The 13692-nt window shown below is 46.4% G+C and overlaps 1 protein-coding gene across 2 annotated transcripts in view; it reads left to right on the top strand.

Annotated features, from left to right (window-relative positions):
* Nucleotides 1-13377, top strand: part of LOC136527830 (uncharacterized) — a 28537-nt gene extending 15160 nt beyond the window's left edge. For both annotated transcript variants that reach the window (XM_066520684.1, XM_066520676.1), the window contains exons 36-51: nucleotides 1057-1183; nucleotides 2032-2132; nucleotides 2217-2345; nucleotides 2430-2516; nucleotides 2928-3071; nucleotides 3147-3284; nucleotides 4423-4464; nucleotides 4548-4694; nucleotides 4811-4872; nucleotides 5080-5233; nucleotides 5314-5505; nucleotides 5597-5701; nucleotides 5922-6053; nucleotides 12155-12397; nucleotides 12468-12569; nucleotides 12641-13377. In XM_066520684.1, the coding sequence (XP_066376781.1) occupies nucleotides 1057-1183; nucleotides 2032-2132; nucleotides 2217-2345; nucleotides 2430-2516; nucleotides 2928-3071; nucleotides 3147-3284; nucleotides 4423-4464; nucleotides 4548-4694; nucleotides 4811-4872; nucleotides 5080-5233; nucleotides 5314-5505; nucleotides 5597-5701; nucleotides 5922-6053; nucleotides 12155-12397; nucleotides 12468-12569; nucleotides 12641-12778 (2043 nt within the window). In that variant the 3' untranslated portion in view covers nucleotides 12779-13377. The remainder of the gene's footprint in view (nucleotides 1-1056; nucleotides 1184-2031; nucleotides 2133-2216; nucleotides 2346-2429; nucleotides 2517-2927; nucleotides 3072-3146; nucleotides 3285-4422; nucleotides 4465-4547; nucleotides 4695-4810; nucleotides 4873-5079; nucleotides 5234-5313; nucleotides 5506-5596; nucleotides 5702-5921; nucleotides 6054-12154; nucleotides 12398-12467; nucleotides 12570-12640) is intronic.
* The last annotated feature ends 315 nt before the right edge of the window (nucleotides 13378-13692 follow it).

Below are 13692 nucleotides of genomic sequence, written 5' to 3'. Positions count from 1 at the left end.
TAGACACTGAGATGTGCAATGGGATACATTTCAGCCAAGATAAACAATTTTGCAGCTCCAGTTCCTCTTATAGAAACAATTTTTCTTGTGCGATTCAGGCCAATTCATCTTGATAACGTACTACTACCATCTCCAATCTAAGAAAACAAGTACGATAGAACTGACACAATGGCCTCAGGTAAGAGCAGATCTAGGAGAGGAACTTGAACTGGATCTTGGAGCTGACCTGTACTGTATCTTGAAGCTGAGATGGAGGTGGCGGCGGTCATGTGTCGATGGTGAGGGGGACCTCGGCAGTCGCATATTGAGGACATTGTCTTGTGACATTAGTTTCCACTTCATTGATGCTAGACATGAGGGAGGCATTAGTTTGGAGGGTCAGGTAGTGCCCAAGCAAGATACCCTTTGATATTTGGGGCTAATGCTACAGAAAGGTGGGGTAATCGATGAAGCTGTTAGCGTAGATTAAAGTGGGGTGGGTGAAAGGGTGCTAAGTATCTGGAATTTTCTGTGGCTGGAGGTGCCACAGAAGCTAAAAGGTGAGTTCTACAGAACAACGATTAGATCTACAATGTTGTTCTAGTACATACTAGGCCAACATCCAGCAATTAGACCTAAAAATGCTGTTTTTAGCCAACATTAAGGAATCGAACATATTAACTAGCAGAACCCTAAGTCCCTAAATGTGCAAGCTAGTCACTTTGCCCTTTTCGGTTTTATAGTGAGTTATGGATGCCTAGGCGTCAGCACTGTGAATCCAACAGACTGCTCTGGATAACTAAGATGATCCATGTGCCAGCCACAATCACCTTCTAGACACTTTCAGTTTCCCTCGTTCTCTTCTGGCTGATATAGTTGCAATCTTGCATACATGATCATAGCAACACACATGACATCTTTGGATCTGGGAGCAAGTGGCATGTTTCTATAAGTCTAGTGACTTCGAGAGCACTCTTTTCTTGTTCTGCAAAGTAGAATTGTCTGGTGCCATGTTTATTTAGATTTGTTGCAATTTATTTATGTATTTTTTGTTTATTAATTGGACTTCCTGTACAGGTAATATATTCAGATGAAGAGAAGAAATTTAACTTGGAGATAGTTATTGGACTTATTAGTTATGATCTGCTTAATCTTGGGGAGTATAATGCTCATTTGGCAAAGCTTATAGATGGTGGAAGAAACAGTAAGTCAAAACAGAACTTATTCCTTCTGTATGTAGAATTCAAGAATGAAAACAAAAACACCTTGCATAATGAGTAGCTGTTATGGGCAGTGCTATGCTCATTAGCTAGGCCCTTATAACAAAGGTTCATGAGCTTGCCACCCCTACTTGTGTGGTTCCCAAAAATTTGATCCCCTTCTATTCTCTAATCTTGCGTCCATCTTCTCCCCCTTTGTCATCAATTTCCACACAAGGCTAACTCCCAAGTGGTGTCACGCAAGACCATCAACACCTTTAGCACTAAGTTTAGTTGTTCTTGTGCTAGTGTAGTTTCTAGTTAGTGTTCTTTTGCTCACTAGTATGTGTAGGAGCCCTTGTGCTTGCTTCAGTTCTACTTGCTTAGCTTATTGACCTTGCATACTAGACTTGTTTAGGTGAGCTCTCAGTAGCTTGGCACTTTATTTGCTCTCTTGTTTAGTCTCTTGTTAGGGTGCCCGTGAACTTAGTTAGAGGGGTGTAGTCGTGACTAGACCTTTAGTTTAAGTCCGCATTTATTTTGCCTAGCCTTCGTGATCAAGTTTTAGATAAGACTATTCACCCCTCTCTAGTCAACCATCTCGATCCTATAGGATGTTATATTTGGTAGTTAGGGATATTGTAATCCTGTATTGCCATGTGTATCGGAGAGGTGTCTTGCCCCCCAAGTCTTGTACTCTATTTGTACCATTCGAGGGCTCATTGCAATACATAAACACATTATACCCAATCCTTCCTGCTTTCACCTCTAAACTCATTAAGCAATGTATATGCTACTGCATACTTTTTAATATTCTGATCACTGAGTGTGGACTGCATTTGCTTGTCCTCAGAGACGGCAACAGAATTTGCTATATCACTCATCAAGACATTGGTTACCCAAGAATCCAGTAGCGTCTCTGAGCTTTTTAATGTTGTTGATGCCTTATCGAAGGTATTTGGAGTGTATATTTTATGTTTCCCTCGTCTCCTAGTTGGCTTGCGATTGCGAGTAATGGTAATGTTTGCTGTGTTACAGCTTGCAATCAGGCCTGGGTCACCTGATTCATTGCAGCAATTGGTTGAAGTTGCAAGGAGTACCTTGAACAGCAGTACTAATTACGCTGCTTCAAAGGATGAAAGGGTTATTCAATCAAGGGATAAAAAGGTCTGAATATTGATAAATGGTTACTGATGTCCATAGAATGTATGCCCTTTCTGACTATGGTAAATTGCTCCTGAATGGTGATAGGTTGTATCTGGTCAACCTTCGATGAATAATGAAGAAGATAATGCTGATGGCATTGCTTTTGCTAATGCTGCTGATTTTCAGGACAAGGTTTATGAAACACATTCAACCATCTTTTCTTTGAAAATGAGGCAAAATTTATTTTTTCCCCAAGACTTTGTTTATGATGTTGCATCAATAAGTGTCTTGCTTTTATTAAAGGTGTTGCAAGAATACACTGAATCCGCAATGTAGTTTAGTGAGCCTTTGTGGTATTTTTCAAGTACATAAAAAATTTAATAGTTCATTGTTTATTACTGCTACGATTTTGTAATCAAGATGGTAAATACCATAAATATATTGGTGTATGTATTCTTTTTTGATGTTCTGTTGTTCGGTGTAATAATTCTAGTTTTGGTTGCCTGACACAGGTTTAATTAGGATACTCCCTACAGTACTCTCCACTGAACCTAGTTCTTTTACTATACTGGAGAGCTAATATGCTAATTCATTGGTGCACAGGTTGCGGTCTTGTTTTCTGAATGGTGTCAAATATGTGACCATCCCACCACAGATTCAGTATATAGTCATCACATTGTGCAGTTGCAACAGAATGGCTTGCTGAAGGGAGATGATTTGACTGACCGTTTTTTCTTTAGTCTAACGGTAATTCTTTTACTCTTGTTCTATATTTTACTGATCCACATGATACTTGAGTTCTGATGTTATAAAATTGTCCAGGAACTTGCTATCGCACACACTATAGTGTCTGAGCAAGCTATTGCTCCTAGTGGACTATCTCCGCAGCCATCCCAGCAACATCAGATTTCTTATTTTTCAATTGATTCATATTCAAAACTTGTGACTTCAGTTGTCAAGGTATATTCAACTCTGTTCTATTTTTGTGCTCATAACTTTTGGAGTGTAGGTTTCTGTGCATTGGTTATGCTCGATTATAGGCAAATGAGACTTCATGTGCATAATATTTCCTGTTGGAAATAATCATGTGTCTAGGTGCACGGTCTTTAGTAGTAGCTAAATTTTAGCATAGAGTAATGGGATTAGTAGGCAGATTATAGTAGTTAATTTGTGCATTAAATAGAGGTAATTCTCAGCCTTTATTTGTAGCTCTTGGCTGTCTATATAATGAAGAAAAATCGGCAAAAACCTGCAACCATTTGGCAGCACCCAACTACTATTTATGTGTGTGTTTTGCTGAGAGTCCTGGGGAACCTGTTGAGGGCTAAGGCCTTTCATTTCCTTTTAGGAGGCTTAAACGAAGCTCACAGTTACGGTCAATTCAAGTTCATCTGCATATATGTCGAGTTCACTATTAGGGTCCAGTCAGCAGTCAGCTTGAACATTCTGTTTGATTTGTCGGGCCTTGCTAGCAGCATGCTAAACTTAATACTTTTTTGAACAGTTGAACTGTTAGTGTGAACTGTAAAAAACAGTTAAATGGACCACTGCTAAAAATATTTTTTTAACAGTCAAAATGTCACATGTGAACTCAAATTTCATATGAACTATTGAAGTGTGGATATATGGGAAAAGTTCTCATGTGAATTCCTTTTTCTTTTGGAAAGAATCCACAAAATTTCATGTTTAATCTTGACTTGTTTGAAGAAAATGGATTGTGAACTATTCAAGTCTGGTTGTGGTGTCATAGGACATCCCTTCCTCTGTACTTAACTGCCTTCCTGGATTAGGTTGTTTTAGTTTTAGTTACATCTTGTAATTGCTTTATAGATTAAATGACTATAAACCTATGTCAGCATAAAACATTAACCAGTGCTGTTGCTGAACTTTCTTCTTCAAATATATTGCATTAGAGTAGAAATATGTTCATTTCTGTTTGAGTTATTTTATTCACTAAATAACTGCCCATAACATGTTTTATAGTTGATTTTACAGCAAAAGTTTTTTTTAATCGCTGAGGAAGGGTAAATTTGAAAACTTAATTTTATTGCTAATGGTACTTCCTGTTAATATTTAATAATTTGTGTTCTTTCTGCAGTCAGTGGATTTGGGACAAAATAAAGGCAGTCTTCTCCATAAGGTCAGTAGTTACCTGAATTCAGAATGCTCTGAGGATATATGTTTGGTATTTGCTTAAAAGGCTCCCTTAATTGTTGTGTGCAGATTTTCTCTGTGACAGCTAGGATCATTCAGAAAGATGCTGAAGAAAAGAAACTTTCTTTCAATCCTCGGCCATATTTCCGTTTGTTTATAAATTGGTTAAGTGAGCTTACTTCTTCTGACTTTCACCATGATGGCGCTAATTTTCAGGTACACATGCTGATTTAGTTTTAGTTACATCTTGTAATTGCAACACATGTTGGAGCAGTTTCACATATCCAAAACTTTTTGGACTACTTATCTGGTATCTGACACATGTTTGCCAGGTTTTGAGTATGTTTGCAAATGTACTTCATATTCTGCAACCCTTGAGAGTTCCTGCTTGGAGGTTTGTATATTGCATGTTTCATTGGCACTAATATTTTCCAATGCCTAATGTAAGATTTTTTTTAAATGTGTAATGTCACTTCAACATCTATTTCTTTGCACTCTGGTCTTGAAGAAATGCCAATTAGTTTTTGAAGAAATTACATGGTTGCATGATACATCACTACACTGTTTTATTGCTTGTTAACTAATTACATTTGCCATATAGTTTTGCCTGGCTTGAATTGGTGAGCCACCGATGCTTCATGCCAAAGTTATTGATGTGCAATTTGCAAAAAGGCTGGCCATTTTTCCAGAGGTTGCTCGTTGATTTGTTCAAATTCATGGAGCCATACCTAAGAAATGCTGAATTGGGACAACCTGTAAGTTTTGTTCCTGCATTTTAAGTTATACATGTCTGAATATTATTTACTGCAGGCTGATTTTCTTCGTTCTTTTGCAGATTCTCCTTTTGTACAAAGGAATGTTAAGGGTGCTACTTGTGCTATTGCATGACTTCCCTGAATTTCTTTGTGACTATCACTTCAGTTTCTGTGATGTGATTCCCCCAAGCTGCATTCAAATGCGTAATGTTATTCTTAGTGCTTTCCCACGTAATATGAGACTTCCAGATCCGTCCACTCCTAACCTAAAGGTATTTGCCACTTGTGAAGATTTTGTGCTTCCATTCTTCTAATCATATGCTTATAGATGTCTGATCAGTTCAATTCTTTCTTGTAACATAGATTGATCTGCTAGCAGAAATTTCAATAGTTCCTCGAATCATGACTGATGTGGATGGTGCTTTGAAGGAAAAGCAAATGAAGACTCAGATTGATGAATACCTAAAGGTGAATGGCAACAATCTGTACCGTTGTGTTTTATATGTGATTATCATGCTTCTTTATCTCACTGGTGCAAGGCCGATAAAGACACCTTCAAAATTATCTAATTTTAGTGGGTAGTGCTAGAAGCCTTCCCTAAACTGATCAGCATTCATCAGAATGTTTGTTTTTCTAATTAAAAGAATGGAGTAGATAACATTATGTTCTCTCATTTGCATCTGTGCAGAGACCAGAAGGTTCCCTCTTTTTAACTGATCTAAAGCAGAAGTTGTTGTTAACACAAAATGAAGCAAACATTGCTGGGACTCGTTACAATGTTCCTCTAGTTAATTCACTTGTCCTTTACGTTGGCATGCAGGTCAGCTATGAAAGCCTTTGTTTGCTTATCATGTTTCTTTTTTAATATATTTTGTTGTAGGTAATAGTTACTTTTTCTCCAGTATTTATTATCCTACAAGCAAGCAAACAAATTGAACTTTACCATATCATCTATCATGTCACTCTTGGTACAAACTATGCGCATATTTCCATTTTTCTGTATTTGTTGTCAAGTAAGTGCAAGTTGATAGATAAGCCTAGTGCTAAAGCACTTGTATCTTACTTTTCCTGCACTTTTACTTCCCTTGTCTTCTAGACCTAGTGTTAGAAATATGCTCAGCATCCAACCATCTACTTTAGTGGTTAGAATATGTTGTAGCAAGTGGGAGTCCCCTTTGCCTATAAAGGGCAAGGGATTGTCATTGTAAAAAATAAGCAATTGCATTTCCTTTCAATCTAAGTAGCCAAGGGCCAAGCTGCATTCTGGTAGTTCCCAAATCTGAATCTGAGATCTATTTGGGCCAATAATTGGTATCAAGAGCCTAGGGTTCTAGTGAGTGAGCCATGTTCACCGAGAGCCAGATCGCCAGAGCGCGCACCACCGTCGGAGGAGGAGCATTGATCAACCCTGGTGGTGGCGCAGCGGGTGCCAGGGTCGACGACCGCGTGACGCGCCTTGCTGCCGCAGAGGCAGTGGCTGCAGCTCAGGCCGCGGTAGCTGCCGCTGCAGCGCTCCGCGCCGAGATGGAGCGAGAGGAGCCAGAGTCGGTGGGAGGAGGATCATGCAGCCCGGCTGGGCGCCGTCGTCGGTCGCCGTCACCAGAGTGGCGTCGTGATCGCCGCGGGCGCTCCTCGGTGCTGCAGACCGTCTACCGCGACACCGGAGCAGGGACTCCATGGCTGATGCTCACCAAATCCAACTACCATAAGTGGAGCCTGCTGATGAAGGTCAAGCTTCAGGCACGGCGGCTATGGGAGGCGGTCCACGTCAGCGGCGTCGACTACGACGATGATCGGCGGGCGCTGGAGGCGCTATGCGCCGCCGTCCCCACCGAGTTTGGTGCTTCCATCGCCAACAAGGCCACGACGAAGCTGGCGTGGGAATCGATCGCTGCAGTGCGCGTCGGCGGAGATCGCGTGCGTCGGGCGACGTTGCAGCGCCTCCGAGGGGAGTGGGAAGGCCTCGCCTTTCAGCCAGGTGAGCAAGACGAGGACTTTGCCCTTCGCCTGACCAACTTGATGGAGCAGATGGCGTGCAACGGCGACACCAACCTCACGAAGGAGCGCGTGGTGGAGAAATTCCTCCGTTGCATACCGATGAAGTACACGCAGATCATCATGTCGATCGAGACGCTCCTCGACTTCGAGCAGCTCATCGTCGAGGACGTGACCAGGAGGCTCAAGGCGGTGCAGGACTGCGAGGAGGGGCCTCACGCCGAGCCGGGCGCCGTCGGAGGCAAGCTGCTGTACACGATGGAGCAGTGGCACGCCTTCGAGATGGAGGAGGAAGGGTTCGGACCATCTGGTTCCTCCAAGGAGCGTCGCCGGCGACCACGCGGCGGTAAGGAGGAGCCCCGGGGCTAGGCAGGCGCTGATGGCGCCGACAAGCGCAAGGTGACCCGGGATGACACCTGCAACAACTGCGGCAGGTCGGGCCACTCGGCCAAGGACTGTCGCCTTCCTCCACGTGTGGTGGGTAGGCTCACGTCGCGCAAGCAGGGGATGATGCTGCTGCTCTGTTTCTGGTGCACGGGTGCGTCGAGACGCAGTAAGAAACAGGTGAGGGGGTGAAAGGTCCAAGCTTTCCCCTTTCCGCGTCGGCCGGCTCCGCACATCTCCACCTCGACGAACCGCGCGCCCACGCCTTCCTTGGCAAAGGTGCCGACGATGACAAGATCAACTGTTGGTACCTCGACACCGGTGCCACGCACATGACTGGTCGGCTCGAGTTCTTCTTCGACCTAGACTCCGGCGTGAAAGGCTCCGCCAAGTTCGGTGGTGCCTCCGCCATCGAGATCAAGGGAGTCGGCTCAATCATCTTCAAGGCCAAGACGGGGGAGCACCGCCTCTTCACCGGCGTGTACTACATCCCGGCCTTGAGGAACTCTATCATCAGCGTCAGGCAGCTGGATGAAAACGGCTCGCATGTGGAGATCGAGGACGGCATGCTGCGCATCTGGGATAGAAGCCGCCGCCTTCTCACCAAGGTGAACCGGGGAAGCAACCGCCTTTACGTGCTTCATGTGCAGGTGGTGCACCCCCTTTGCCTTGCCACGCGTCGGGATGATGAGGCGTGGCGCTGGCACAAGCGTTTCGGGCATCTTCACTTCGAGGCCCTAAAACAGCTCGGCAAGGAGGAGATGGTCCGCGGTATGCCCTGTGTCGACCACGTCGAGCAGCTCTACGACACCTGTGTGGTGACCTAGCTGAAGCGCCGGCCCTTCTCACGTCAAGCCTCCTACCGCGCCACTGAGCAGCTCGAGCTGGTGCACGGTGACCTCTGTGGTCCGGTGTCACCGGCCACTTCTGGAGGTCGGCGCTACTTCCTACTGCTCGTTGACGACGCCACCCGCTACATGTGGGTCGTGCTGCTCGATTCCAAGGCGACAGCTGCAGACGCCATCAAGTGTGGCCGCAAGCTCCGGGTGCTCCGCACGGACAACGGTGGCGAGTTCACGGCGGCTGAGTTGGCGGCGTACTACGCCGACGAGGGGATTCAGCGCCACTACTCCACGCCCTACTCACCGCTGCAGCACGACGTGGTCGAGCGCCGCAATCAGACGATGGTGGCAGCGGCACGCGCCCTCCTCAAGCAGCGCGGCATGCCGGCGATCTACTGGGGCGAGGCCGTAATGACCGTTGTACACCTGCTTAACCGCTCGTCGACCAGTGCACTCGACGGCAAGACGCCATATGAGGCCTGGCACGGGTGCAAGCCGGCGGTCAGCTATCTGCGCATCTTCGGCTGTCTCACCTTCGTCAAGGAGCTGAACCACGTCGGCAAGCTCGACGATCGCAGCTCGCCGGGGGTCTTCATCGGCTACGTAGAGGGGCCTAAGGCCTACCACGTGCTCGACCCGGCGACACGGTGCGTGCGCGTGGCGCGCGACGTCGTGTTCGATGAAGGACGCGTCTGGGCATGGGACAAGGCGGTGGACGACGGGTCGGCTGTCGCGCTCCGTGACTTCACCGTCGAGTACGCGTGGGTGGGTGGTGCTGAGGGAGCACAAGGTGCATCCTCGTCGACTTCTAGGTCTTCATCACCAGCGCCGACCTCTTTATCAGCCCCGCCGCGTTCGCCATCACCAAATCAGGGGGAGCTCGGTTGCCCATCGGCGGTGCTCGGCAGTCCATCACCAGCAGCTTCGACCTCCAGCACCACAGCCGACCACTTCGGCGCACCAGCCAACCCCCTCGCGTCTTCTACCTCGCCGCTGCGACACCAGCGCACGCAGGGTAGTCGGGCCACTGGAGGATGATGAAGATCGCCTGGACGCCTACTACGACGATGAGCTCCTCCGGTACCGCACGGTGGCAAACATCCTCGGCTAGCAGTCTCCACCGGACTAGCACGAGAGGCTATTCGCTTAGCTACATCTAACGCACGTCGGTGAGCTGACCACTTATGCTGAGGCGTAGGGTGATCTGACGTGGCGGGCGGCGATGGAGCAGGAGCTCAAGTCCGTCGAGCGGAACCGCACCTAGGAGCTGGTGCCACTGCCTGATAGCCACCACCCCATCACCCTGAAGTGGGTGTTGAAGCTCAAGAAGGATGAGTTGGGCGCGGTGATCAAGCACAAGGCGCGGCTGGTAGCACGCGGCTTCGTCCAGCTGGAGGGGATCGACTACGACGACGCCTTAGCCTCTGTGGCGCGCATGGAGTTAGACCGTGTCCTCCTCGCGCTGGCGGCTCTAGAGGGGTGGCAAGTCCACCACACGGACGTGAAGTCCGCCTTCCTCAACGGCGACCTCAAGGAGGAGGTCTACGTGTGCCGGCCACCTGGCTACGCCGTCGACAGAGAAGAGGGGAAGGTGTACTGCCTACGCAAGGCACTCTATCGCCTGCGCCAGGCACCGCGCGCCTGGAACGCGAAGCTCGACGCCACACTTAAGAAGATGGGCTTCAAGCAGAACGCGCATGAGGTGGCGGTGTACCGGCGGGGCAGCGGACGCAACGTTCTACTGGTCGGCGTCTACGTCGACGACCTCATCATCACCGGCGCTGAAGAGCAGAAGGTGGAGGTGTTCAAGGCGCAGATGAAGAAGACGTTCGACATGAGCGACCTCGGCCTTCTCTACTTCTACCTCGACGTCGAAGTGCGCCAGGACGCCAGTGGGATTGCCCTCCGCCAAACCCACTACGCCGAGCGCATCCTCGAGCTCGGTGGCATGACAGGCTGCAATCTAGCCCACACCCCGATGGAGGAGAAGCTCAAGCTGAGTCGGGAGAGCACGGCGGAGGAGGTCGATCCAACCCATTACCGGCGGTTGATCGGGAGTTTGCGCTACCTGGTCCATACCCGGTCGGACATTGCGTTCGCCGTTGGGTACATGAGCCGGTTCATGGAGCGGCCGACGATGGAGCATTTGCAGGCCGTCAAGCGAATCCTGCGCTACGTGGCGGGCACCCTCGACACGGCGCGGTTTGTCGGCTACTGCGACAGTGACCTCGTCGGCGATGTGGATACCAGCAAGAGCACAATCGGAACAATGTTCTTCCTCGATGATTGCTTGGTCAGCTGGCAGTCCTTCGAGCAGAAGGTGGTGGCTCTCTTAAGCTATAATGCGGAGTACATCGCCACCACCACTGCAGCAACTCAGGCACTCTGGCTGTCAAGGATGCTGGCAGAGCTCCTTGGCAGAAAAGTGGATGTGGTTGAGCTGAAGGTGGACAACAAGTCTGCTCTAGCTCTGGCCAAGAACCCTGTCTTCCATGAGAGAAGCAAGCACATCCGCATCAAGTACCACTTCATCAGAGATTGCTTGGAGGACGGGAGCATCAAGGCTAGTCATATTGCCACTGCTGATCAGCTGGCTGATATTCTAACCAAGTCGCTGGGGAAGTCCAAGTTCCAGGAGATGAGGGAGAGGATTGGGCTATAGCAGATTACCTCCAGTGCTCGGCACAAGGCTTAAGGGGGAGAATTGATAGATAAGCCTAGTGCTAAAGCACTTATATCTTACTTTTTCTGCACTTTTACTTTCCTTGGCTTCAAGCCTAGTGTTAGAAATATGCTCAGCATCCACTTTAGTGGTTAGAATATGTTGTAGCAAGTGGGAGTCTCCTTTGCCTATAAAAGGCAAGGGAGTGTCATTGTAAAAAACAAGCCATTGTATTTCCTTTCAATCTAAGCGGCCAAGGGCCAAGCTGCCCTGTAGTTCCGAAAGATCTATTTGGGCCAACACAAGTGCAATGTAGTTAATTTAGCAGTCATTCTCGGTTATGGTTAATTTCTTCCTGTTATTTTTTTTGGTTCCCTGAATTTTCTCTATTTTGACTTAGTAAAATAATCTGTCCATCTACATTTTGTGTTATGACATGCCAAAATTGTACTACTACCTCCATCCTGAAATGATAAGCATATTTTGATCAGGAAAAAGTCTCTTTTTTTTGCGATCAAGATCAGGAAAAAGTCATGAATAAAATTTGACCATTAATTTCTCTTATTATATATTGTCATTTGTTAAATAATCAATATCTGAGAGGCACTTTGAGTACAAATCTACCGATATGCTCTCGTTGTTCCAAATTATAAGGCATTTTGTTTTTTCTAAATACATGGCTTTTGTTGTGCAAGTATATATATCCTATGTCTAGATACATAGTAATTATAAGTTCTGACTTTTCTAGACACATAGTAAAAGCTATGTATCTAGAATAACCAGATAGACTTACAATTTAGAATGGATGGGGTAGGTATCTAGAAAAGCCAAAACGACTTACAATTTAAAACGGAGGGAGTAAGTTTTTTTGTCCAAAATTTATATGTAATTTGAATATCTGTTGGTATAAGTTTATAAAATTTTACTTTAACTGTGCAAAATAAGCTTATCATTCCGGACAGAGTATTTTGTTTCATCAAGTTGAGTGCCACTTAAGCATATTTCAAGACTATAAGCTGGTAGAATTTTTAAATGCAGGCTGTGCAACAGTTGCAGCAAAACAAGGTGAATGCATCAGCACCAGCACAAATTAACCAAAGTCAAATGGATATATTCCAAATCGAAACAGCTACTGAGATGTTCAGAAACCTTGTAATGACTATGGACACAGAAGGTCGCTACCTTATTCTCAATGCGATTGCTAACCAGCTTCGCTATCCAAATAGCCATACCCACTACTTTTCCTTCATCATTCTGTACTTGTTTGCCGAGGCAACACAGGTATTTAAGTCCCCAGACCCTACGCTCCTTTTCAATTGAATTTTTGACGAAGTAATCAATTGAAACACAGGAAATTATCCAAGAGCAGATAACAAGGGTTCTTCTGGAAAGGTTAATTGTCAACCGGCCTCATCCTTGGGGATTACTCATTACTTTCATTGAGCTGATAAAGGTATGCTACCTTGACTATTCGAAACTCATAAACATAAGTGACTTGAATAAAAAAGGAGTGTGTTTTTGCAGAACCCACGCTACAGCTTCTGGACTCGATCCTTTACACACTGTGCTCCTGAGATAGAGAAGCTTTTTGAGTCGGTTGCAAGGTCCTGTGGAGGTAAAAGCGCGGACGATGGAATGGGTCTAGCAGACGGAGGCCACTAGGGGAAAATGCCTAGCGTCGACTGAATTACGAAAACATTAGATGTAGTTTTGCTGATATTGTATATAGATTAGAGTAGGACTGGGTGGTTTGCTTTGGAATGAAGATGGGCTTGTGCTATGCTGGAAATTGAGCCCATCTCTATCTCTATAACACAAAGTCTGCAGGAGAAACCGCGGGCAATGGATCAGGCAACATAGTCCATTAGCCTGTTAATCGTTAGATCCCGCAAGCTCGCAATATCGACTGTTCGATTTGGGTCATCATGGGTCTATCACCCCGTCAAGCCATATAAACTTAGCGCAAGCAAATCGTCGCTGAGATTCTCGACCCCTCTGCTTCGCACTGCCCTCCACCAGGCGTCCTGGCATCTATAATGCCGTCTGCTACTCCTGGCCCTTGCTCCGCAGTGGGTGTGGGCTACAGCAAGGGCGTCAGTGGCTGAGCTGACGCGTGGTTGTGGATGGCTTCTTGCTCGGGCCCTGTTCGTTTTGCTGAAATTTGGCTTATGCTGATGCTTGCTAATTTGTTGTGAGAGGAAAATACTATTTGTTCATTGAAAAATACTGCTGAAGTAGTTTAATAAACAGTGTTTAAAACATCTTGGGCAGTTGTCTTGGGGACTACTACGTATTGTGGAGGATTCGGCAGTCATCTTGCAGCCGCTGCCATGGCTGATGGCTGTCGCCACTGTATAATCAGTGTAGAACTGATCACTGTAGAATCAATGTAGAACTTAGGCCCTAGTTAGATGGACTAAGTTAAAAATTAGCCAACTAGTTGTTAGTCTATACATGTTTGAATCCTGAGCTAATTGTTAGCCCTTCATATTAGCCCTGTTAGCTGGGTTTTGCAGAGTAGTGAATTAACAACTAGTTGGGCCTTTGACTAAACAATTAATTGTTAGACTAAAGGA

This window comes from Miscanthus floridulus, chromosome 2 (genome assembly GCF_019320115.1).
Source record: "Miscanthus floridulus cultivar M001 chromosome 2, ASM1932011v1, whole genome shotgun sequence".
NCBI lineage: Eukaryota > Viridiplantae > Streptophyta > Magnoliopsida > Poales > Poaceae > Miscanthus > Miscanthus floridulus.
The sequence above is the reverse complement of the archived record's forward strand: the minus strand, read 5'-3'. Positions and strand labels throughout refer to the sequence as shown.